The 26,730-nt window shown below is 43.8% G+C and overlaps 1 protein-coding gene across 2 annotated transcripts; it reads left to right on the plus strand.

The window, feature by feature from the left end:
• Window positions 1–882: 882 nt before the first annotated feature.
• On the plus strand, window positions 883–25,644 carry LOC134584858 (mitofusin-2). 2 transcript variants are annotated; one of them, XM_063440675.1, is made up of 18 exons: window positions 883–968; window positions 6,514–6,692; window positions 7,399–7,534; window positions 8,065–8,227; window positions 9,307–9,431; window positions 10,542–10,650; window positions 10,776–10,883; window positions 12,193–12,346; window positions 12,560–12,627; window positions 12,729–12,850; window positions 13,250–13,376; window positions 13,698–13,802; window positions 13,888–13,990; window positions 15,166–15,386; window positions 16,372–16,527; window positions 19,196–19,392; window positions 19,630–19,764; window positions 23,207–25,644. In XM_063440675.1, exons 2-18 carry the CDS (start codon window positions 6,518–6,520, stop codon window positions 23,271–23,273), a joined length of 2,271 nt encoding a protein of 756 aa, XP_063296745.1. In that variant the 5' UTR covers window positions 883–968; window positions 6,514–6,517; the 3' UTR covers window positions 23,274–25,644. The 2 variants fall into 2 exon arrangements, with proteins under 2 accessions (XP_063296745.1, XP_063296744.1); XM_063440674.1 differs by lacking the exon at window positions 883–968 and adding an exon at window positions 1,853–1,909.
• The last annotated feature ends 1,086 nt before the right edge of the window (window positions 25,645–26,730 follow it).

Raw genomic sequence — 26,730 nt, forward strand, 5'->3', positions numbered from 1 at the left:
CTGGGAGTATTAATGACACCGGGAGTACCCCGCTGGGAGTATTAATGACACCGGGAGTACCCGCTGGGAGTATGAATGACACCGGGAGTACCCCGCTGGGAGTATTAATGACACCGGGAGTACCCCGCTGGGAGTATTAATGACACCGGGAGTACCCGCTGGGAGTATTAATGACACCGGGAGTACCCGCTGGGAGTATTAATGACACCGGGAGTACCCGCTGGGAGTATTAATGACACCGGGAGTACCCGCTGGGAGTATTAATGACACCGGGAGTACCCCGCTGGGAGTATTAATGACACCGGGAGTACCCCGCTGGGAGTATTAATGACACCGGGAGTACCCCGCTGGGAGTATTAATGACACCGGGAGTACCCCGCTGGGAGTATTAATGACACCGGGAGTACCCGCTGGGAGTATTAATGACACCGGGAGTACCCCGCTGGGAGTATTAATGACACCGGGAGTACCCCGCTGGGAGTATTAATGACCCGCTGGGAGTATCAATGATTTGATTTCTCACAATGGACAGGCACCATCACCACTACCGGGAGCTGCAGTGATTATGGTGCCCGGGGTATTCCTGTCAATTGCTGCCATCCTTTCCTTTAGTGGGGCGGGGTTAGTTACGTCACGCCCGGTGGTGGGGGCGGGGTTAGCACGTCACTCTGTAGTGGGGTGGGGTTAGTTACGTCACGCTCTGTAGTGGGGCGGGGTTAGTTACGTCACGCCCGGTGGTGGGGGCGGGGTTAGTTACGTCACTCTGTAGTGGGGCGGGGTTAGTAACGTCACGCCCTTTAGTGGGGCGGGGTTAGTAACGTCACGCCCTGTTGTGGGGGCGGGGTTAGTTACGTCATGCCCGTAGTGGGGCGGAGTTATTTACCTCACGCCCTCCAGGCCCTTCCTGTACCCTTCACAGGCTGCGGGCAGAGACTGGCAGTGCCGGCCCAGTGACAACTGCAGGACAAGTGAGCAACCGGGTCGTTACCAGGGAAACCGGGGCTACCACCAGGGCAACCGGGGCTACCACCAGAATAACCGGGGCTACCACCAGGCAGGTTGGGCAACCGGGGCTACCACCAGGGCCGGCTGGGCAACCAGGGCTACCACCAAAATAACCGGGGCTACCACCAGGGCAACCGGGGCTACCACCAGAATAACCAGGGCTACCACCAGGCAGGTTGGGCAACCGGGGCTACCACCAGGGCCGGCTGGGCAACCAGGGCTACCACCAAAATAACCGGGGCTACCACCAGGGCAACCGGGGCTACCACCAGAATAACCAGGGCTACCACCAGGCAGGTTGGGCAACCGGGGCTACCACCAGGGCCGGCTGGGCAACCAGGGCTACCACCAAAATAACCGGGGCTAACACCAGGCAGGCTGGGCAACCAGGGCTACCACCAAAATAACCGGGGCTACCACCAGGCAGGCTGGGCAACCAGGGCTACCACCAGAATAACCAGGGCTACCACCAGGCAGGCTGGGCAACCGGGGCTACCACCAGAATAACCGGGGCTACCACCAGAATAACCGGGGCTACCACCAAAATAACCAGGGCTACCACCAGGCAGGCTGGGCAACCAGGGCTACCACCAGAATAACCAGGGCTACCACCAGGCAGGCTGGGCAACCGGGGCTACCACCAGAATAACCGGGGCTACCACCAGAATAACCGGGGCTACCACCAGGCAGGTTGGGCAACCAGGGCTACCACCAGAATAACCGGGGCTACCACCAGAATACCCAGGGCTACCACCAGGCAGGCTGGGGCAACCAGGGCTACCACCAGAATAACCAGGGCTACCACCAGGGCAAGCTGGGCAACCAGGTCTGTCACCAGAATAACCAGGGCTACCACCAGGGCAGGGCCCCCAATGAGTGCAGGCTGGGATCATTATCAGGGCAGGTACTCTACCAATGCATTCTGGGGAATAACACTGATTATAAGACTTAAACTTTAATCTGCGACAGGGATCCCCCTAATGTGATCACTGCGGAAGGGGTCCCCCTAATGTGATCACTGCGGCAGGGGTCCGCCTAATGTGATCACTGCGGCAGGGGTCCCCCTAATGTGATCACTGCGGCAGGGGTCCCCCTAATGTGATCACTCCGGCAGGGGTCCCCCTAATGTGATCACTCCGGCAGGGGTCCCCCTAATGTGATCACTGCGGCAGGGGTACCCCTTATGTGATCACTGCGGCAGGGGTCCCCCTAACGTGATCACTGCGGCAGGGGTCCCCCTAACGTGATCACTGCGGCAGGGGTCCCCCTAACGTGATCACTGCGGCAGGGGTCTCCCTAACGTGATCACTGCGGCAGCGGTCCCCCGAACGTGATCACTGCGGCAGCGGTCCCCCGAACGTGATCACTGCGGCAGCGGTCCCCCGAACGTGATCACTGCGGCAGGGGTCCCCCGAACGTGATCACTGCGGCAGGGGTCCCCCGAACGTGATCACTGCGGCAGGGGTCCCCCGAACGTGATCACTGCGGCAGGGGTCCCCCGAACGTGATCACTGCGGCAGGGGTCCCCCGAACGTGATCACTGCGGCAGGGGTCCCCCGAACGTGATCACTGCGGAAGGGGTGCCCCTAATGTGATCACTGGGGCAGTGGTCCCCTTAATGTTGCTACTGCAGGCTGAGGTTTTGGGAGATCTCTAGCCATCCATAAACATCTGGAACTACTGCACAAATTCTTCAGGAGTTTGCACTTACTCTCCTTCATGGAGCCTTTAGATGCAGTTAAAAAGAAAATCCATGATAATCAGTTTATGCTGCACTCTTGCTTGGCAGGTGCTATTATCCAAGAGTCCTCAGCCTGATCCATATATTGGCTGGATATATGGGTTTGATAGTATTCAATTGCCTTAGGTCACAACCTTTATATAAGAGCCTAGTAGCAGTTGTGTTAATTGATTATATTTTCTGCATAGAATTTATAACTACTTTTTTTGCTTTTGAATCACTCCAAGATTTGGAAATGAGCTTTAAAAAACACTTTGTTGTATTCATTAAAACGTCCATATTTTATTATTTAGATTTGCTTGAACGTTTATATCTAGAAGCAAGCTACATTTGGCTGCTGACTCTTCTCTTACCCATTGTTGCTGGTCAAATCAAATGGAACATTGTGGCAATCTTACCACTTGAGGTGTATGATGGGGAGGTGGGGGTCCAGCTGAAAGCCCCCTGTGTGTGGGTTAATGTAGCATTAGCTGTGTGTCAGTGTTTGTAAGTGGTATAATGGGTGTGAGTAATGAAGTACAGGTAGGCTTTTTAGACCATGCAGTTAGTCAGGTAGCTTGTGTTTATTATATCTGAGTAATGTTTATTATATGCGGGAAAACCGGCTCAGACATTCCACTGCTGCAGACACTTAGATCTCTGCCAAATATATCCACTGTACAGAGTCCTAGATAGATATCCTAGGTAAATATATCCACTGTACAGAGTCCTAGATAGATATCCTAGGTAAATATATCTACTGTACAGAGTCCTAGGTAAATATATCTACTGTACAGAGTCCTAGATAGATATCCTAGGTAAATATATCCACTGTACAGAGTCCTAGATAGATATCCTAGGTAAATATATCTACTGTACAGAGTCCTAGGTAAATATATCTACTGTACAGAGTCCTAGGTAAATATATCTACTGTACAGAGTCCTTGGTAAATATATCCACTGTGCAGAGTCCTAGATAGATATCCTAGGTAAATATATCCACTGTGCAGAGTCCTAGATAGATATCCTAGGTAAATATATCCACTGTGCAGAGTCCTAGATAGATATCCTAGATAGATATCTGCTGTACAGAATCCTAGGTAACGATATCTATTGTACAGAGACCTAGGTAAATATATCTACTGTACAGAGTCCTAGATGGATATCCTAGATAGATATCTGCTGTACAGAATCCTAGGTAATGATATCTATTGTACAGAGTCCTAGGTAACGATATCTGCTGTACAGAGTCCTAGGTAACGATATCTGCTGAAGAGAGTCCTAGGTAACGATATCTGCTGTAGAGAGTCCTAGGTAACGATATCTGCTGTAGAGAGTCCTAGGTAACGATATCTGCTGTAGAGAGTCCTAGGTAACGATATCTGCTGTAGAGAGTCCTAGGTAACGATATCTGCTGTAGAGAGTCCTAGGTAACGATATCTGCTGTAGAGAGTCCTAGGTAACGATATCTGCTGTAGAGAGTCCTAGGTAACGATATCTGCTGTAGAGAGTCCTAGGTAACGATATCTGCTGTAGAGAGTCCTAGGTAACGATATCTGCTGTAGAGAGTCCTAGGTAACGATATCTGCTGTAGAGAGTCCTAGGTAACGATATCTGCTGTAGAGAGTCCTAGGTAACGATATCTGCTGTAGAGAGTCCTAGGTAACGATATCTGCTGTAGAGAGTCCTAGGTAACGATATCTGCTGTAGAGAGTCCTAGGTAACGATATCTGCTGTAGAGAGTCCTAGGTAACGATATCTGCTGTAGAGAGTCCTAGGTAACGATATCTGCTGTAGAGAGTCCTAGGTAACGATATCTGCTGTAGAGAGTCCTAGGTAACGATATCTGCTGTAGAGAGTCCTAGGTAACGATATCTGCTGTAGAGAGTCCTAGGTAACGATATCTGCTGTAGAGAGTCCTAGGTAACGATATCTGCTGTAGAGAGTCCTAGGTAACGATATCTGCTGTAGAGAGTCCTAGGTAACGATATCTGCTGTAGAGAGTCCTAGGTAACGATATCTGCTGTAGAGAGTCCTAGGTAACGATATCTGCTGTAGAGAGTCCTAGGTAACGATATCTGCTGTAGAGAGTCCTAGGTAACGATATCTGCTGTAGAGAGTCCTAGGTAACGATATCTGCTGTACAGAGTCCTAGGTAATGATATCTGCTGTACAGAGTCCTAGGTAATGATATCTGCTGTACAGAGTCCTAGGTATAGATATCTGCTGTACAGAGTCCTAGATAGATATCCGCTGTACAGAGTCCTAGGTAACGATATCCGCTGTACAGAGTCCTAGATAGATATCTGCTGTACAGAGTCTTAGGTAACGATATCCGCTGTACAGAGTCCACAGTAACGATATTTGCTGTACAGAGTCCACAGTAACGATATTTGCTGTACAGAGTCCACAGTAACGATATTTGCTGTACGGTAACAATATCCGCTGCACAGAGTCCTAGGTAACGATATCTATTGTACAGAGTCCTAGGTAATGATATCTGCTGTACAGAGTCCTAGGTAATGATATCTGCTGTACAGAGTCCTAGGTATAGATATCTGCTGTACAGAGTCCTAGATAGATATCCTAGATAGATATCCGCTGTACAGAGTCCTAGGTAACGATATCCGCTGTACAGAGTCCTAGATAGATATCTGCTGTACAGAGTCCTAGGTAACGATATCCACTGTACAGAGTCCACAGTAACGATATTTGCTGTACAGAGTCCACAGTAACGATATTTGCTGTACAGAGTCCACAGTAACGATATTTGCTGTACAGAGTCCACAGTAACGATATTTGCTGTACGGTAACAATATCCGCTGCACAGAGTCCTAGGTGACGATATCCGCTGTACAGAGTCCTAGGTAACGATATCCGCTGTACAGAGTCCTAGGTAACGATATCCGCTGTACAGAGTCCTCGGTAACGATATCCGCTGTACAGAGTCCTCGGTAACGATATCCGCTGTACAGAGTCCTCGGTAACGATATCCGCTGTACAGAGTCCTCGGTAACGATATCCGCTGTACAGAGTCCTCGGTAACGATATCCGCTGTACAGAGTCCTCGGTAACGATATCCGCTGTACAGAGTCCTAGGTTCACCCGGTAAATATTGATGACTAAGCAATGCCTCTTACTCACATACAGTAAGTAGGTAGGCCTGATTGCTTATATATGCATTAGTCTGTGGCAGCAATCTGTGTTATATTCCTTGTCCAAATGGGTGTTTCTCTTTATTTTGTCCAGATTTTATTACAGGGGCTCTTGAAGCACCATAACCATTACAGCTAATTGTAGTGGTTATGGTGCCAGCACTCCTTATTTAGACATAATGGCTGTGAATGCCAAAATGAAAGACCATCACTGGGAGATTTCCCCCACCCAAGACACTCAAACAGTATAGCAAAACTCAGACACCTTGCCACTAAACAAGACTAAGTGAAGCATTGTTTATGCAAATTCTATAAGTTAGTTAAACTAAGACGAAACTGGGAGAGAAACCACAAAAAAAGGGTGGGGGGGGGGTGAACACATTTCAGAGAGCGTTCGCTATTTCTGGTCTAGTATACCTCATATTAACCTTGTATACGCCTATACTAGTTGGTATATTGAATATTTTAGTTAGCAGCTATATTCTCCTTTGTCACATACTCTGAAAATGAAAGCTGTCATGCCCAGAAATAATAAAAGTGAATGGACTCTCAGTATTTTAGACATTGAATGAAAGTCTGTATTTCTTTCTGAATTCCATTGATTTCAGTAAAATATCTTCCTCCTCCCGACAGCGCAATGTCCCTCTTGTTTACTCGCTCATCATCTATAGTTACCTCGAAGAAAGACAAGAGATTCATGGCTGAAGTTAACGCTTCTCCGCTTAAGCACTTTGTTACCGCCAAAAAGAAAATCAACGGCATCTTTGACCAACTTGGTTCCTACATCCAGGAGAGCTTCAACTTTCTAGATGGTGAGATTTGTGCCCAAACATCTTAATCTGTGCCTGACCTTTGCCGATTATTTGCATTACTATTTATTCTTCTTACCCTGTCCTCTCCATATTCTGATTCATATAGGTTGTTTCGTGTTTTTTTTTATATTGTTTTCTTTTTTTGGGGGGAGGGGTGGGGGAGTTGTTCCCACCCCAATTTTCTGGATTTGGTATAAATGATCTGTTGTTCGTTTTCTATTTGTATTAGTATCCCCCTCTTGTATTGTGAGCGAGCGTTTTAATGCCATGCTCCCTCTTGGTCCCCCATATTACCTGCACCTTTCTATTCTGGCCCGCTGATCCTTTCATGCATTCCTCAGGGGAACCAGTAGATTGTAATGTGAGCAGTAGGTTCTAGCTTTCTCCTATTCTCACTTGTGTATGCTGGGGGTGAAATGGTTTGGAAACGTGTGGGGTTTTTTTTTTTTTTTTTTTTACTTAAGGAGCAATCACCATGGAAACCAATTCCAGTCCCTACTGATTGCACCACTGTAATCACTCTGCCCAAGATGTGTTATTTATGCAGCATTAGAGAATACATTGATTTGGGCTGATAATAGTTTAAGATACCGTGGAGAGTTAGCTGTTTGATTGCCAATAATAAATTCCGATTTGTTAGAATTCTTAGAACATTAACAATGTCCCCCTAACGATCAATCTTTTGATTATCTTTTGTGTTTATTAGAAACCTATCAGAATGCCCAGCTCGATCCAGTGGCCTCTGAAGAACAGGTGCTTGAGGTTAAAGGCTATCTGTCTAACGTCGCTGGCATCAGTGAGGTTCTGGCTCGGCGGCACATGAAAGTGGCTTTTTTTGGCAGGTAAGATACAGCTCTGTAACAAACATGATCAGGGACGTAAGAACTGCAAAGGTTTCTGGACTACAGTTCCTTTGATACTCGGCCAGCATGCTAAGCGTGCAATCCTAGCTCAGACACAAACAGAAATTTTGTTAAAAATTGTTGCTGAAGATTAACGCAGAATCCCCACCGTTTCAGTAGATAATGGAGGTAGCGTTCCGTGCAACTCTTCCTCCTTATGTGATTGCACTGTTTATATATTGTATTTATTAATTGTAGAAATCAGAGAATCTATGCATATTTTGCTCTATTCTGTTAAAGACACAATAATATAAGAACTTTACTGAATTGCATTTTAATTATGAAAGTAAGATATTTTGGTGAATTTGAACATACATTTGCATCTTATACTTTTTAAATCGTTTCAGATTGTACACTTTTTAGTAAAACTTTATTCAGCCATTTGGTTAGGTGCTGCACTGTGGTAGGTAGGAGATATGTTTTCTTGCAATAAAATGTGACATTGTGTGTATATCCTTTCCCTGTCATAGGACCAGTAATGGGAAAAGCACGGTAATAAACGCCATGTTATGGGACAAAGTCCTCCCTTCTGGCATCGGACACACAACCAACTGTTTCCTGCGTGTTGAGGGGACAGAGGGAAACGAGTCCTATCTTTTTACTGATGGATCAGAGGAAAAACGAAGTGTGAAGGTGAACGCAGGGTTAATGAATGAATGTCAGAGTGTGTGCGTTAGACAATACGCAACAGGTAAAGGTGAATATTGTGCACTGTAAGGCATCACATTGTGTAATACCAGAGAGGCTTGATATTAAACTTGTGTGCCAAAGGGGTGTGTGTAACACACTGATATACACATTCCTAGTTATAATTAGATACATGTGGCAGTATGAGCAGACTTTGTGCTGACATGATCACTGTGATATCAGACAACGTGCCTGGCTTAAAGAGGAATGGCTTTCTTTCTGTCGGTGTCAGTACTGCTGTTTTTTTAGAGTGGGTTTAACACTCCCAGCACCCAAAGCTCAGCCCCTCTGATGCACAAAGATAAAGAGGAATTTCACTTCCTTGTTGTTTGTCCAAGACTGGACTAGCTGTAAGTGTTACGGCATCTAAATTTTAACAGAAGCCGGTAATAAAACCCATCATATGTGTGTTAAGGATAAGCCCATTTCCTTGAATTATAAAATGCAGTCTGTACGTTGTGTATGCTGAATGCTAGAAAAAGTATAGTTACATTGGTTACAGTCGACAAGTGCTCATTCGTAAATTCCTACAAAGCCTTCTGATACGTGCTCTCTGTCACTGTGAGCGTATGTGTGCTGCTCAGGGCTGCATTCAGAAAGTCACATACACGTAAGTAAAACATTACATTTACCGGATATGCTTTCTAGATAATTTGCTGGTAAACTATATAGATCATTTTTTATAGCTCTCCTGTGTTGATGATCAATATGGCTTTAAGGGCCTTCAATGGGACATTGTAAGCAGCATCTCGCTGCCTAGAGTGCCACGGTGTGGTTCCTTGGTTTAGGAAGGCTGCCAAGGATCTTCCTCCATCTCAACCACATTGATACCAATACCTCCATATTATTAATACCAGTTTTGTCCAACCTGAACAGTATTGATTGGCTGATAGTGCTCATGGCCGGTTTAATGTGCACATTTAAAATGTACATTGTCAGTAAGTACACAGAATATTATAATCTGCATTGTATTAACGCCAATAAATGCCAACCTCTAAATCATTGTGCCTGGGTTTTTGTTTCAGACGGTGAACCAGCTGGCTCACGCTCTTCATCAGGACGAGCTCTTGGATTCAGGATCTCTGGTCAGTGTCATGTGGCCAAACTCCAAGTGTTCCCTCTTGAAAGATGATCTAGTACTGATGGATAGGTAAGGATCTGAGATTTGCTCCATGCATGTTCTGCAGGATATATTCTTGGTTTTGTTGTGCCTTACATTTTTAATACAATTCAAAGGGGCTAATGGTGCAAAGGCACAGTCCTTCTTTTTTGTAATTCTTGTAGGTTAAACAAAAAAGGGCTTTCCTGGCAGCCAGTAACAACGTGTCCCTTGTCTACATTGATAAAGTGGAATTATAATTTTACTTGTCCAGGTTGGACAAAATTGACATTGGTAACGCAGAACTGTAAATTCTACAGAAAGTTGGGTCGAGATCTGGCTGGGCGAAGAAGAAAGGCTGGGTCGGGAGGTCAGGCTGGGTCGGGAGGTCTGGCTGGGCGGAGAAGGAAGGCTGGGCTGGGAGGTCTGGCTGGGCGGAGAAGGAAGGCTGGGCTGGGCGGAGAAGGAAGGCTGGGCTGGGCGGAGAAGGAAGGCTGGGTCGGGAGGTCTGGCTGGGCGGAGAAGGAAGGCTGGGTCGGGAGGTCTGGCTGGGCGGAGAAGGAAGGCTGGGTCGGGAGGTCTGGCTGGGCGGAGAAGGAAGGCTGGGTCGGGAGGTCTGGCTGGGCGGAGAAGGAAGGCTGGGTCGGGAGGTCTGGCTGGGCGGAGAAGGAAGGCTGGGTCGGGAGGTCTGGCTGGGCGGAGACGGAAGGCTGGGGTAGGAGGTCTGGCTGGGCGGAGACGGAAGGCTGGGGCCGGAGGTCTGGCTGGGCGGAGACGGAAGGCTGGGTCGGGAGGTCTGGCTGGGCGGAGACGGAAGGCTGGGGTGGGAGGTCTGGCTGGGCGGAGACGGAAGGTTGGGTTGAGATTTCTAACTGTGTGGAGGAAGGCTGAGTAAAATATGGTTGGGAAGGAGAAGGTGGTTTAGGAGAGATGAGGTCATACCTTTGCCTGCACATACAATATGTGTTTGATGTGGGTAGTTCAAATTATACTTGTTTAAAAAAAAAAAACACCACATCTTTATTTAGGATCAGGTGCAAACTTACATCAGTACAAAACAATTGAAGACGCAATACTGCGCTTGATATTATATATATATATTATGAAATAAAGAAGACTATCCTTTTAACAATGTAATATTTGACATGTTGGTGTTTGCAGCCCAGGTATTGATGTTACCACAGAGCTAGACAGCTGGATTGACAAGTTTTGCCTGGATGCAGATGTCTTTGTGTTGGTGGCAAACTCTGAATCTACACTAATGCAGACAGTACGTATTCTTAAAAGGTGTTTTTTTGTTTTGTTTTTTGGTGGTTTGTCTTTCTTGTGCATACAAATATCACACATTGTTTTGGTAACTGTTTCTTCTGTTTTTTTGGGGGGGGGTTTATTTAGGAAAAACAGTTTTTTCACAAAGTAAATGAGCGTCTATCACGGCCCAATATTTTTATTTTGAATAATCGATGGGATGCGTCCGCCTCTGAGCCTGAATATATGGACGAGGTAACACTTTATACAAACACGTTTACACATTTTGTTTGGTATTATGGTGAACAAAGAAGGTCTGACAGCATTTCATACTATGTTTGGTGAAGAGGTAATGCCCTCACTCCGAGTGTAGCCCTGTCTGCATCTACCACTAAAACATAACAAGATGGCACTAGCTTAATATTATAATATAGAACAATACTGCTGGGAGATTAACCCCCAATACAAATCAATAGATGATAAATAACAGGAAATGTTATGATCTAAATTCTATACAAAACTAACAAGTATATAAAGCCGTAACATTCATTAGACGTGTAGAAGCCTTGGTGCCATGGATCCATTTGGCATGTGTAAGTTTCCTGCTGGATAATCCTGACACTGCAGCTACGTGTGAACTCAATTTCCCATGATACTTCCTGACATACCGAGCATTGTGGGAAATGTTGTAAACACGCTTTTATTCCTACATCCTTCCCAGTGCTTGTGGAGTAAGCCTTCTATTTCGTTGGGATTAAAATGGCTATATTCACAGCTTTCCTAATACAAACTGGCGCTGCTATTTCGGAAAGCAATCGATTTTCTTTTGTAGAAGTTTTTTGCAGACGCCCTGTTTAGAAAGAACATTTTGTTTTGACTTCTAGAAGAATGTCTATAAAGACTTGTGTAACCAGTGCCTAATCCCTATTAGTGTTTGGATTCCAGCCTAGAGAGCCATTCAGATCCAAACAGTGCACAGTGGAGCTGGTGCTGGTATTTGCTTCTTCTGAATGAGCCTGACACTGGGTACATGTGGTGCAGTTCACCTCATTATAGTAATTATCCAAGTTGCAAACTCTGGTCTCAGCTCTCCTTTATAACTTGTAGATTGTAAGCTCACATGCCAACTTGCAGCGCACTTTGTGTGAAATGGTAGATTTCAAATGAAACTCTGCTCCTTTTTACTAAATTATAATAACGTTTCCATGAACATAAGAATAAATTCAGTTGTCTGATTCTTGTAAAAGGAAACTTTGTTGTATTTTATGCATGCTTCCTCCATAGAATAAATGGCAGACAAACAGACCACATGGGTGACAATGTTCTGGACAGGTTCAGACAATGATTGACATCCAAACATGGATAAAAAAAACCTGCTAATTCCACACCATAGCCATTACTGTGGGCTGTAGTGATTATGGTGTTTAGATTGCCTCCACTCGCAGTAACAAAGGTGCATTTGATCCTGGTTGCATTTTAGTATCTGCTCAGCTTGGTGATTCTTATCTTTTTGCCTTCGGACTGTCTCGGTTCTGTTTTGTATTGTGTTTCTTGTTGTCTGCAGGTGCGCCGGCAGCATATGGAGCGCTGTACCAGCTTCTTGGTGGACGAGCTGGGTGTCCTGGATCGAACCCAGGCAGGAGATCGCATTTTCTTTGTGTCCGCTAAGGAGGTTTTAAATGCCAGGATGCAGAAAGCTCAAGGAATGCCTGAAGGAGGTACAGTAACACCAGTACTTATACATTGTCCTCTGTCAGACCTGGTTCGTCCTGGTTTAAAGATTTCTAGACACCCTCAGCAAGTATTATTAGTCATTGTAACGAGTATCCGATTTGTGAAATCTATTCTTGTGGTTTGATTACCAGTAAGTGCAGTATGGTATTGAATAGTAGCCTGCTAACGATTGGGACCCTATTTTTTTCGCCCACTAGGTGGAGCTTTGGCTGAAGGTTTCCAAGGCAGGATGTTTGAGTTTCAGAATTTCGAGAGGAGATTTGAGGTGAGCGATAAGGCTGCGGGACGAGAGACTAGATGATTTCACCCTTCTTGACTTTACTATCATGCATTGCTTTGTTGCATGTCTGTTGTATCTGTTTGCAGGAATGCATTTCTCAATCCGCAGTAAAGACCAAATTTGAGCAGCATACAATGCGAGCCAAACATATTACAGAAGTCCTTCGCCAGATAATGGAGTCCGTACATGTCGCGGCCCAGGAGCAGAGGTGAAAATTCTCTCTTGATGAAGTGATTATTTATTTACTTTGTTCATTTAAATGAAGGCTGCAGGTTTCCACCACTTTTAATGCATTATGTATTAGGAATAATAAAGTAACTGATAGCTCCATCTAAAGGTCCCACGTTTGCCGCAATTCCCCAGTTTGCATCTTCCTGCAGTGAGCTCTGCCCAGACTAGGAAGTCCTAGCTTTGCCACTGCTTACAGTAGGATTGCTGATCATATCCAATTGCAGATTACAGACACTTCTATCACATGAGTTCATGGGAGATGTATTTCACAAACCACTGGAATCACACAATGTATAGATTGATAGAGCTTCAGAGTTTACAGCTTTGGTTATGGGCGATCTCTTGCTTCTTGTAATATGTTATATATTCTGTATAGGGTTTACTGTCTGGAAAAGCGAGAGGAATTCAGGGATCGCTTGGAATTCATTGAAAAACAGCTTGAGCTGCTGACCGAGGATTATAAACTGAAAATCAAGCAGATCACGGATGAGGTGGAACGTCAGGTAAGGGAATGCCTCAGTTTATGGGAAGAATCCACCAAACGTTTTCTAGATTTGTCAATCATACAGAAACGTTTATGTAGAAACCTTGACTGTGTGCACTAGGAGTGTGATTCTGCTGTTTGTAAATAATTGCAAATATAAGGTACCGTGTTGATGGGATGTATGTCGGTAAAAAAAACATGTATATTCATAAATATACATTGTGTATCAGTAACAAGGTTATTTTATAAGATGTTTATATAGTGGCACCACAGCCCCTATCAATGTACAGTATATCCTCAGATCCTTGTAATGATTAACTTGTGTTTGCGGTTTCACCAGGTGTCCAACGCAATGGCCGAAGAGATCCGTCGTCTCTCAGTCCTAGTTGATGACTTTGAAATGGATTTCCATCCGTCCCAAGTTGTAATTAAAGTTTACAAGAACGTAAGAAAATAAAACTTAGAAAAATAAAACTAATTTTAACTGTGGCAGCTTCTCCTAAAAATAGCTTAACGCTCTGTTCCATTAGGCGCTACATCACCATGTCGAAGAAGGACTTGGCCGGAATTTGACTGATCGCTGTTTAAGTACAATATCTGTGTCACTCCAGTCTACGCAGCAAGAAATGATGGGTAAAACGTCATATTATGCACTGATAGAGCAGTGATCATGTAGAAAGGGGACTTACTGCTGTACCTGTAGCAAATTTCTAGATCTAAAGCCATTTTTAAATTAATTACATAAGTTTAATTACAAGTTCATAAGAAGATAAAAGAGAACACAGAGAGAAAATATACAAAAACCTAAATAGACTATGATATCAGGCTTTAAAATTTCAACTAGCCATTGGCAAGTGAAAAAATAACCCTGGCACTTTGTACTATGCTATGTACCCTTCAGGCTTGTAGCAGTGCGTAACTCTTAAAGGGACACTATAGTCACCAGAACAACTACAGCTTATTGTATAGTATTTGTTCTGGTGAGTAGAATCATTCCCTTCAGGCTTTTTGCTGTAAACACTGTCTTTTCATAGAAAAGCCAGTGTTTACGTTACAGCCTAGGGATACCTCCACTGGCCACTCCTCAGATGGCTGTTAGAGATCCTTCCTGGGGCAGTGCGTCCATGTTTGTGTTCCTTTAAGGCCTGGCTACTAGTGTAATACTTGAAATTCTAAGCCCTGATAACATAATTACTAATAACGATGTATAACTTACCGGTAGTCATAATTTTCTATCAAAAACAATATTTTTAGCATTGAAAATGGAATGTACCCTTATGTATAGCATAACTATACAACATTACAATGCATCTGTGAAATAGTTGGATATATGCCAAATTAGTGGATTTGTTTATTGATCCTATAATCCAAGTCCCACAAATGTTATTTTACTGTTATTATATACGTTGTTGTAAAAATAAAAATCATTTTCTATTGAATTTTGGAAAAATCAGACTCCCAAAATCTAACAATAAATTTCCCACAATAAATACATTCTTTATCAATTTAGTATTAAAAGTACACAAGCCACTGAGACGTTGATTTCACACGCAAGAAAGACCAAATCTGTAGTATCTCTCCCAAAGGTTCCAGGAGATTGGCATTGCCACCAGCGTAATGCATGTTCTCTGGAAACCTCTGGATGCAGTGTGGATCATTCTAGAAACATACCAGTAGAAAATGACGGAGAAAACGTGGCAATCTGTGTGTTGTCAGCGGCCACCTCGCATTTTCAATAGCATCGCCATGCTTTCGTAGCATTACAGCATCGAGAGTTCTGTTTGACCTGGAACCGTTTGTCTCTGCAGAAGGAATGATGCCTCTCCTTCCACTCACTGCGCGGTCCCAGGTCGATTTACTGGTTCCCCGGAAAAGCTTTTTTCTCAGCTACGATCTGAGCTGTGACAAGTTATGTGCAGACTTCCAAGAAGACATTCAGTTTCACTTCTCCCTGGGATGGACGATGCTGGTTAACAGATTCCTGGGACCAAAAAATGGTCGCAGAGCTTTGATGGCCTACAATGATCAGGTGCTTAATGGGCTTATTTCATACAAATCTCTTTATTATATCTCTATATATTATCTTTATATATATATATCTTTATTATATCTTTATATATTATCTCTATTTATATCTTTATATATTATCTCTATATATATCTTTATGATATTCTCAGAGCTCATTCCTGTTACAATTTAACACCCACACGTTCGGTATGCCGTCCACCCATCATTGCCATCCAGGTTAAAGAGCACTCAGTGTACTTTCCATGTTACAGTATGACTTGACTTAATGGTTTGATTATAGTCCCAAATCCTGATTTTTGGTTTAACTATTCCAAAATAGTTTGACAAGAAACTTGGGGGTGGGGTGTGTCACCCATATTGTTACCACTGCAATGATGCAATCAGCTGCAATGGTTATTGTGCCCTCTAATTAAAATGTCTCACATATATTTTTGCATTATCTATATAACTAGTTCATAAAAATAACAATTTAATAGATAAACCCTCAGTGTTTTCTTTGTGGGTATGAGAAATCTTGTCTTGCAATGGCTGCAGATCTAGTATCTGCAGTTAGTGCAATCCCCTTCTCTTCTTCCCCGGCACAGACTTTCTATGACTGTCCAATCACGGACCTCTCATTGAGCTGTGGAGCTAAGCCCCATGTAGCTAACCTACCAAAAAGTAACAGGACTGGCTTTAGGATAGCTGGGGATGCGTAACAAGGTTCATTTATCTATTGAAATTGTCTTTTATAAAATGGAAAAAAAGAGGGCACATTCTTCACACATAAAGTACTTAAGCAAGGACTATATGATCCTTAGCCAGGAATGTCCTTTTAAGATAAAACACATCTAAACATGGAATTCAAGTTAACATGCTGTCCACAAAATGTTTGTTTGAGAAGTTGTGCTTCGGATAAATTCATATAATCTAAATGAAAACCTATGTAGCCTAAGTGGAATTTACGTGTGCCATTTAATTTCCATGTCTGTGTTTGTATTTTTCAGGTTCCTCGCAATATGCCTTTGACCCCTGTAAACCCCAGTATGCCTCCAATGCAGCAAAACTCTATGACCCAGGAAGAACTTATGGTTTCCATGGTTACCGGTTTGGCCTCACTTACGTCCCATACCTCTATGGGCATCCTTGTGGTGGGAGGGGTGGTAAGTAATATTTAAAATTCTGTCACTAAAGCTGATTAGTGGTTTTGTGTTTTCTTGCCTCTTTTTACTTTTTTCCTCCCTTCTGGTCTGCCATACTGTTTTTATATATATATCTTTATCTAAGTAAGCTTGAGCAAATTTAGCTGGAATTGCCCCCTGAAGAACTGTCAGGGTTTCAGCATGGAAGTTAAATCACAATTTCCAAACCTTTGGTGACGGTTATTTATAAAATAATAATAATAACTTATGACTAGAGAGATCATATGATACAAGCAACCAATCTGTCTGTGATTTGCAATAAATCCAAAAATAATGGAGCCGCAACAACAAAGGTGTTTTTGGGGTTCACGGAAGGGGACCTCGGGAACTTGCACCCATTGATACACCTGTGAGTGCTGGTCCCTTCTCTTTCTACAGGGAGTGCAGAATTATTAGGCAAATGAGTATTTTGACCACATCATCCTCTTTATGCATGTTGTCTTACTCCAAGCTGTATAGGCTCGGAAGCCTACTACCAATTAAGCATATTAGGTGATGTGCATCTCTGTAATGAGAAGGGGTGTGATCTAATGACATCAACACCCTATATCAGGTGTGCATAATTATTAGGCAACTTCCTTTCCTTTGGCAAAATGGGTCAAAAGAAGGACTTGACAGGCTCAGAAAAGGCAAAAATAGTGAGATATCTTGCAGAGGGATGCAGCACTCTTAAAATTGCAAAGCTTCTGAAGCGTGATCATCGAACAATCAAGCGTTTCATTCAAAATAGTCAACAGGGTCGCAAGAAGCGTGTGGAAAAACCAAGGCGCAAAATAACTGCCCATGAACTGAGAAAAGTCAAGCGTGCAGCTGCCAAGATGCCACTTGCCACCAGTTTGGCCATATTTCAGAGCTGCAACATCACTGGAGGGCCCAAAAGCACAAGGTGTGCAATACTCAGAGACATGGCCAAGGTAAGAAAGGCTGAAAGACGACCACCACTGAACAAGACACACAAGCTGAAACGTCAAGACTGGGCCAAGAAATATCTCAAGACTGATTTTTCTAAGATTTTATGGACTGATGAAATGAGAGTGAGTCTTGATGGGCCAGATGGATGGGCCCGTGGCTGGATTGGTAAAGGGCAGAGAGCTCGAGTCCGACTCAGACGCCAGCAAGGTGGAGGTGGAGTACTGGTTTGGGCTGGTATCATCAAAGATGAGCTTGTGGGGCCTTTTCGGGTTGAGGATGGAGTCAAGCTCAACTCCCAGTCCTACTGCCAGTTTCTGGAAGACACATTCTTCAAGCAGTGGTACAGGAAGAAGTCTGCATCCTTCAAGAAAAACATGATTTTCATGCAGGACAATGCTCCATCACACGCGTCCATTACTCCACAGCGTGGCTGGCAAGAAAGGGTATAAAAGAAGAAAATCTAATGACATGGCCTCCTTGTTCACCTGATCTGAACCCCATTGAGAACCTGTGGTCCATCATCAAATGTGAGATTTACAAGGAGGGAAAACAGTACACCTCTCTGAACAGTGTCTGGGAGGCTGTGGTTGCTGCTGCACGCAATGTTGATGGTGAACAGATCAAAACACTGACAGAATCCATGGATGGCAGGCTTTTGAGTGTCCTTGCAAAGAAAGGTGGCTATATTGGTCACTGATTTGTTTTTGTTATGTTTTTGAATGTCAGAAATGTATATTTGTGAATGTTGAGATGTTATATTGGTTTCACTGGTAAAAATAAATAATTGAAATGGGTATATATTAGTTTTTTGTTAAGTTGCCTAATAATTATGCACAGTAATAGTCACCTGCACACACAGATATCCCCCTTAAATAGCTATAACTAAAAACAAACTAAAAACTACTTCCAAAAATATTCAGCTTTGATATTAATGAGTTTTTTGGGTTCATTGAGAACATGGTTGTTGTTCAATAATAAAATTCATCCTCAAAAATACAACTTGCCTAATAATTCTGCACTCCCTGTATAGGAAATGGCTCTTTAACTCGTGCCCAGCATGTACTGCTAACTCAGGGTTAGTGGACATTCTTTCTTTTTATATAAACTAAATAAACTCAGTTAAAATGTTTAATCCTCGAAGACCGCGCCACTATAAAATGGCAGTGAGAAACACCAAGAACATTCAAAACTTAAATTAAAATCTTGGAATCACTTTGCCTTTTGTAGAATATTCATCTGTAGGCGTAATTTCAAAACAAACATGTTTTTAATTTGACTATAAAATCTATTCAAACTGTTTTTGTCCCCACATATCTTATGTTTTACTATTTGTCTTTATAAGAAGTAAATGTATGTTCACTTTAACGCGGTAACCTATATTACTGTGGGAGTAAAAGAGCAGGACCACTCCTTAAGTGCAATTCAATAAACGACACGCTAAGTTAAGTGGTTATGGTGTTTGGAGTAAGCCTTTTAAGGACTTTGTAATGATTTTAGATTACATCAATCTGTGTGTGTCAGATGACCACATTCTGTGTGTGTCAGATGACCACATTCTGTGTGTGTCAGATGACCACATTCTGTGTGTGTCAGATGACCACATTCTGTGTGTGTCAGATGACCTCATTCTGTGTGTGTGTGTGTCAGATGACATCATTCTGTGTGTATCAGATGACCTCATTCTGTGTGTCAGATGACCTCATTCTGTGTGTTTCAGGTCTGGAAGGCTGTGGGCTGGAGACTCATCGCTTTGTCTTTTGGCCTCTATGGGCTCCTGTATGTATATGAACGGCTCACTTGGACCACGAAGGCAAAGGAACGCGCCTTTAAAAGGCAGTTTGTGGAATATGCGTCGGAGAAGCTGCAACTGATAGTCAGTTACACTGGCTCAAATTGCAGCCACCAAGTGCAACAGTAAGTTACTCTTTAAATAGCTAAACCACAATTGTCTTTTATATAATTAAATGTAAATACAGTATTCCAAACACTTCTTATACTTGGAACACTCCACGCCTGTGCGGGACTTCTTAAATCTGTATCACTCTCTCACTCCCCATGTGAGTGTCTGTCATTGCTCACCTAGACGGCCAGTGTGCAGTTTATTCAATTCCAGTGTTTTCCTTAATGCTTCCTGTGTTCCTGTCCTCACAGGGAGCTCTCTGGGACATTCGCTCACTTGTGCCAGCAGGTTGATGTGACTCGGGAGAACTTGGAGCAGGATATCGCTGCCCTGAACAAAAAGATAGAGATTCTGGATAGTTTACAGAGCAAAGCAAAACTATTACGGTAAAAACAAACAAAACGTGTGCAAATGTTTTATTTATGTGGCGTGAACCAATATACATAGCACATACAGGTTACATTTTATTAGAGGGGAAGTAAGTATGCATACAGGATACATTACAGTGTATGTACCGTATATACTCGAGTATAAGCCGAGTTTTTCAGCACATTTTTTGGGCTGAAAAACCCCAACTCGGCTTATACTCGAGTCAAGGTCTGTATTATGGCAATTTGCATTGCCATAATACAGACTGGGGGGAGAGGGGGGCTGGCAGAGCTGTAACTTACCTGTCCTGCAGCTCCTGTCAGCTCTCTCCTCCTCCGCGCCGTCCGTTCAGCACCTCGGTCAGCTCCCAGTGTAAGTCTCGCGAGAGCCGCGGCTCTCGCGAGACTTACACTGGGAGCTGACAGAGGGAGCTGCACAGACCGCGCGGAGGAGGAGAGAGCTGACAGGAGCTGCAGGAAAGGTAAGTACAGCTCTGCCAGCACCCCTCTCCCCCCCACTGAACTGCCACTGGACCACCAGGGAAGGAGAGCCCCCCTCCCTGCTATGTATCAAGCAGGGAGGGGGTACGAAAAATAAATAAAAATATAAATAAAATAAGAAGAAATAATAAAAAAATAATAATAATAATAATAAAAAAAGGGGTATAAGGACCACTATGGGAGGGAGGGGGGTATAAGGACCACTGTGGGAGGGGGGGGGTATAAGGACCACTATGGGAGGGAGGGGTGGGATAAGGACCACTATGGGAGGGAGGGGGGGTATAAGGACCACTATGGGAGGGAGGGGGGGTATAAGGACCGCTATGGGAGGGAGGGGGGGGGGATAAGGACCGCTATGGGAGGGAGGGGGGGGGATAAGGACCGCTATGGGAGGGAGGGGGGGGATAAGGACCGCTATGGGAGGGAGGGGGGGGATAAGGACCACTATGGGAGGGAGGGGGGGGATAAGGACCACTATGGGAGGGAGGGGGGTATAAGGACCACTGTGGGAGGGGGGGGGGGGTATAAGGACCACTATGGGAGGGAGGGGTGGGATAAGGACCACTATGGGAGGGAGGGGGGGTATAAGGACCGCTATGGGAGGGAGGGGGGGGGATAAGGACCGCTATGGGAGGGAGGGGGGGGATAAGGACCACTATGGGAGGGAGGGGGGGGATAAGGACCACTATGGGAGGGAGGGGGGTATAAGGACCGCTATGGGAGGGAGGGGGGGGATAAGGACCACTATGGGAGGGAGGGGGGGATAAGGACCACTATGGGAGGGAGGGGGGGGATAAGGACCACTATCGGAGGGAGGGGGTGGGATAAGGACCACTATGGGAGGGAGGGGGGGAGAAAAGGAACACTATGGGAGGGAGGGGGGATAAGGACCACTATGGGAGGGAGGGAGGGGGGGGGATAAGGACCACTATGGGAGGGAGGGGGATAAGGACCACTATGGGAGGGAGGGGGATAAGGACCACTATGGAGGGAGGGGGGATAAGGACCACTATGGATGGGAGGGGGGGGATAAGGACCACTAGGGGAGGGGAGGGGGAAGTAAGGACCACTAGGGGAGGGGAGGGGGAAGTAAGGACCACTAGGGGAGGGGAGGGTAAGGACCACTAGGGGAGGGGTGAGTCAGGACCACTGGGGGAGGGGGGTGAAGGAACACGGGGGTGGGGAGGTAAGGACCACTGAGGGAGGAGGAGGGGAGGTCAGGACATATGGGGGGGGGCAAATATCCTTGCACCGGCCCTGCAAACACTGCATTCATACACTGCATTCATACACACACTGCATTCATACACACACTGCACTCATACACACACACACTGCACTCATACACACACACACTGCACTCACACACACACACTGCATTCATACACACACACACTGCACTCATACACACGCTGCACTCATACACACGCTGCACTCATACACACACTGCACTCATACACACACACGCTGCACTCATACGCACACACTGCATTCATTATACACACACTGTAAATAAATATTCAATTAATATATTTTTTTTAGGATCTAATTTTATTTAGAAATTTACCAGTAGCTGCTGCATTTCCCACCCTAGTCTTATACTCGAGTCAATAAGTTTTCCCAGTTTTTTTGGGAAAAATTAGGGGCCTCGGCTTATATTCGGGTCGGCTTATACTCGAGTATATACGGTATATACAGTGCTTTACAGGTTACATTACAGTGTATGTATATACAGCGCTTTACAGGTTACATTACAGTGTATGTATATACAGCGCTTTACAGGTTACATTACAGTAGAGGGAGATACAGTAAGTGCAGTAGGTATACAGTGTATGTATATTTTATTTAAATAGCGCTAACAGGTGTACTCAGCACTTTACAGGTTACATTACAGTAGAGGGAGATACAGTAAGTGCAGTAGGTATACAGTGTATGTATATTTTATTTAAATAGCGCTAACAGGTGTACTCAGCACTTTACAGGTTACATTACAGTAGAGGGAGGTACAGTAAGTGCAGTAGGTATACAGTGTATGTATATTTTATTTATATAGCACTAACAGGTGTACTCAGCACTTTACAGGTTACATTACAGTAGAGGGAGGTACAGTAAGTGCAGTAGGTATACAGTGCATGTATATTATATTTACATAGCACTAACAGGTGTACTCAGCACTTTACAGGTTACATTACAGTAGAGGGAGGTACAGTAAGTGCAGTAGGTATACAGTGTATGTATATTTTATTTATATAGCACTAACAGGTGTACTCAGCAATTTACAGGTTACATTACAGTAGAGGGAGGTACAGTAAGTGCAGTAGGTATACAGTGTATGTATATTTTATTTATATAGCGCTAACAGGTGTACTCAGCACGTTACAGGTTACATTACAGTAGAGGGAGGTACAGTAAGTGCAGTAGGTATACAGTGTATGTATATTTTATTTATATAGCGCTAACAGGTGTACTCAGCATGTTACAGGTTGCAGTACAGAAGAGGGAGGTACAGTAAGTGCAGTAGGTATACAGTGTATGTATATTTTATTTATATAGCGCTAACAGGTGTACTCAGCACTTTACAGGTTACATTACAGTAGAGGGAGGTACAGTAAGTGCAGTAGGTATACAGTGTATGTATATTCTATTTATATAGCACTAACAGGTGTACTCAGCACTTTACAGGTTGCCATGGAGAGAGGCACAGTAAGTACATTACAAGTTTGTTGCATCTGTCTTGATGTCTGCCTGTCTTAGCTATTAAGTTCAGTTTGGTTTGAATGTTTGGAACACAGTCAGTCGTGAAGATCAGCAGGTTGAGAGATCTGCTGATAGGTCAGGGATTGAACATTGGACATATTGCCCCTTTCAGTAGCTTCCATCAATACCCCCTGACCCTGTGTTTTGTTCTGGTATTTCTTTGCATCCAAAACAATCATCCCTGTTTCTGCTTTCTCTGTAGAAATAAAGCGGGCTGGCTAGACAGCGAACTCAATATGTTTACTCACCAGTACTTACAGCAGAGCTGATCCTTCATCAAGTACAGAAGAACCCAAGAGGACACTCAGACACTGTGTACAGGAAATACCCGAATGCAGACGGAGAGTGGGGGCAGGGGCCCTTCTTGCCATTTGGCAAAAGAGTGAATTTAAGCTGCAAATGTAGGGCAAACTCTCACCCACCTACTCTAGAACCTTTCTTACGGTATAACTGTGGTATTTGGTTGCTTTTGGTTTTTTTGGTTTTGTTTTTTTAAATTCATATTTTATGTTATATGAATTTGACAAAGTTTCTGTTCTTCAATCTCTGCCGTTTCTCTAATCTGTGTTTAGGCTTCTGTGCCAAGCAGGAGTGCCGCAATGGATGCTGGGAAAGCAGGTTGTTGTTCCATAAAGTGCTTTTAGTCACACGTGTTTATCCTAAGACAGAACCTGAAATGTAAATGGTGATTCACATGGTTATATTGACATTATGGACATCAGTTTTATGCTGTCCTTGTTGGTGGCCTCCATATACAGGAAATGTGGTTCACAGATATCAGCAGTGCAAAAAGCAGCCATCATTGCTCTAGATGAAGTCACACCGCAATGTGGTGTCAGGGGCTGTTAAAGTCATATTTATGTCTGCCCTATTGGAATCTGCTGCATTCAGTTTAATTTTGCTGTATGCTCTGCATCAAGGTAGGAAAGTAAATCCTGAATTGAATATAACATATATTTGACTAATAAACAGTCAGCAACGTAGGATTATTTGATAAAGACTACCTTCGTGTCTTACCAATCTGATATTAAAAATCACCCCTCGGGGCACTTGGCACTCAGTGGATAAAATGAAATTTCATAATTTTGTGATACATTTTTTAAAAGTTATGCAGTATTCTGTTTGTTTCAGTCTTTTGATATTTTCATAGGTAGCAGTTTTTTTGCCTTACATGTTTAGAAATATTCCCTTGCCTCTGTTTATCTCGAGACATTTTAAGAGTTTATAAGTGAGCTCAGATATACAGGAAGAAGAAGTCACGAATGCTGCTGTTGGGGATGTCTTGGAAGGAAATCTCTTAATATAATATTTTGGATATTTAACCCCCCACCCCCATATTACTATCTACATGTTTTCTGTATTAAAAGCATTAGGTTACAAAATCACAAGGTATGTTCATATACAAATTCACAACACCACGGTTTGCAAAATCAAGAAAATGCTTTTTTACTTTGGTCTTTACAAAACTTGTCTACTTTCCTATCCTCATTGCTGCCACCAAAATGCTTTGTGGGTTACACAATGCTGAAAACAGAGTTTAAACATTAATGCATTCACTGTGGAAGCAAATGGACAATTGCTGCTCATTGCTCCAATTTAATATTTTGCACCAGAATTACACATTATAAATACCCCAACTGATGCCAAAGTAGAATCTATTTCTATTCTAGGGCTAGGTCTATTTAAGGTTTTACTTATCATTAAGAAGTTAATTATTTCTTCAAACCTTGAAAACTTCCTGCGACTATAACTGTACCTCTGCCTCCTATAAAATGCCTTTATCAGTAATCCCAACACAGTCTATTTGTGGTCGGTTCAGTAAGGCAACGTATGTAGGTTTGTTCCATAGACAGTGATGTGTTAGGCTTGTAGTAAAGTAGTGGAAAGGATTTGCATAGCATTTGCTAATTATGCTAATCTATTTGCAGACATGATGTTCTATGCATGTTGTATCACGCTTGTTGGTAGCACGTGTAAAGGAAAATGACTATAAAACTAATGTTCAAGGTTAAAGCCTTAAGCCTCTTTCTGGTTTTATAAGCAGGTATTACAATGTGATGCTTTAGACTTAAAGAAATCCTCTGTCTCATTTTCTCCAAATTAAGTCTATACCCACTGTATATACACTGCTAAAAATGTATTCTCTTACACCCCTTCTAGAAAGCACTATCACTACTAATGCAAAGGAAACAGTCTCCTGTACCATAATATGGCTGTAGTCACATATTCTATGTAATGTTTCCATGGGGAGAGTTGAAAAGCCTATTAAGTTGAAAATACATAATTTACTTGCAAAATATTCAATTCATTGGGCCATCTTGTATGAATGGAGATAAGGTGAAGTCTGGTAAAAAAAATAATAAGTCTATTGGAAAATTGCGATCTTGTTACAAGAGCTAAGATGTGTCTATGGTCTGCTAAAGAGAACTAAGATATGTGTCTCCTTTTGGTATCCGAGAATGAATTACCTAGAAGGAAAGAAAAGAGGTAATGCTTGATTAAATTGCACTTTATTTTCTAGAAACCAGTACTTGATTATTTATCTTTATGCCTATAATTTGTTTTGTGTTTTTTCTTTTTTTGCAAACAAATGTATTTAATTTCTTGTGACCTGCATGTCTATTGTACCAAATGCCAATAAAAAAACTAATTTAAGTATGAGCTCGTTTAGTGTATTTAATAGCTCTGTTTTCTTGATCTGTAGCTGTGAGAGAATAGAGATTTGTCCTGGAGTACTTGTGAGTATGTAACCATATGGAAAGAAAGAATCACATAGCTCGGAAAGACGACCCTCCTGGGTAGAACAGAAGACAAGCCTCCTGGGTAGCATGGGAAGATGACCCTCCTGGGTAGAACGGGAAGATGATCCTCCTGGGTAGAACGGGAAAATGACCCTCCTGGGTAGAACGGGAAGATGACCCTCCTGGGTAGAACGGGAAGATGACCCTCCTGGGTAGAACGGGAAGATGACCCTCCTGGGTAGAACGGGAAGATGACCCTCCTGGGTAGAACGGGAAGATGACCCTCCTGGGTAGATCGGGAAGATGACCCTCCTGGGTAGAGCGGGAAGATGACCCTCCTGGGTAGAGCGGGAAGATGACCCTCCTGGGTAGAGCGGGAAGATGACCCTCCTGGGTAGAGCGGGAAGATGACCCTCCTGGGTAGAGCGGGAAGATGACCCTCCTGGGTAGAGCGGGAAGATGACCCTCCTGGGTAGAGCGGGAAGACGACCCTCCTGGGTAGAGCGGGAAGACGACCCTCCTGGGTAGAGCGGGAAGACGACCCTCCTGGGTAGAGCGGGAAGACGACCCTCCTGGGTAGAGCGGGAAGACGACCCTCCTGGGTAGAGCGGGAAGACGACCCTCCTGGGTAGAGCGGGAAGACGACCCTCCTGGGTAGAGCGGGAAGACGACCCTCCTGGGCGGCGGGGAAAGACGACCCTATAAAAGTTAGTAACTGGTTTAAAACCTAGGTCAGCAGAACTTTCTTAAGGTTTGATTACAAATATGAGGCAAGTCTTTTCTGCAGAATTGGATTTGAAGCCATTGAAGATTGGAGGCTTCTGGGGAAAGTCTCCATTTGCGAGGCTCTTCAAGGTTAGGATGCTTGAGACGTTTAAAATGCAGAGCGCTAGATATGGACCAGTGCCTAGTTTGACAACTTACAGGAGCAGCTGGATGTTTCTGGAGTAAGGAAGAATTACAATAATTGACTGAGAGCATAAGG

This window comes from Pelobates fuscus, unplaced genomic scaffold, assembly GCF_036172605.1.
Source record: "Pelobates fuscus isolate aPelFus1 unplaced genomic scaffold, aPelFus1.pri scaffold_58, whole genome shotgun sequence".
Taxonomy (NCBI): Eukaryota; Metazoa; Chordata; class Amphibia; order Anura; family Pelobatidae; genus Pelobates; species Pelobates fuscus.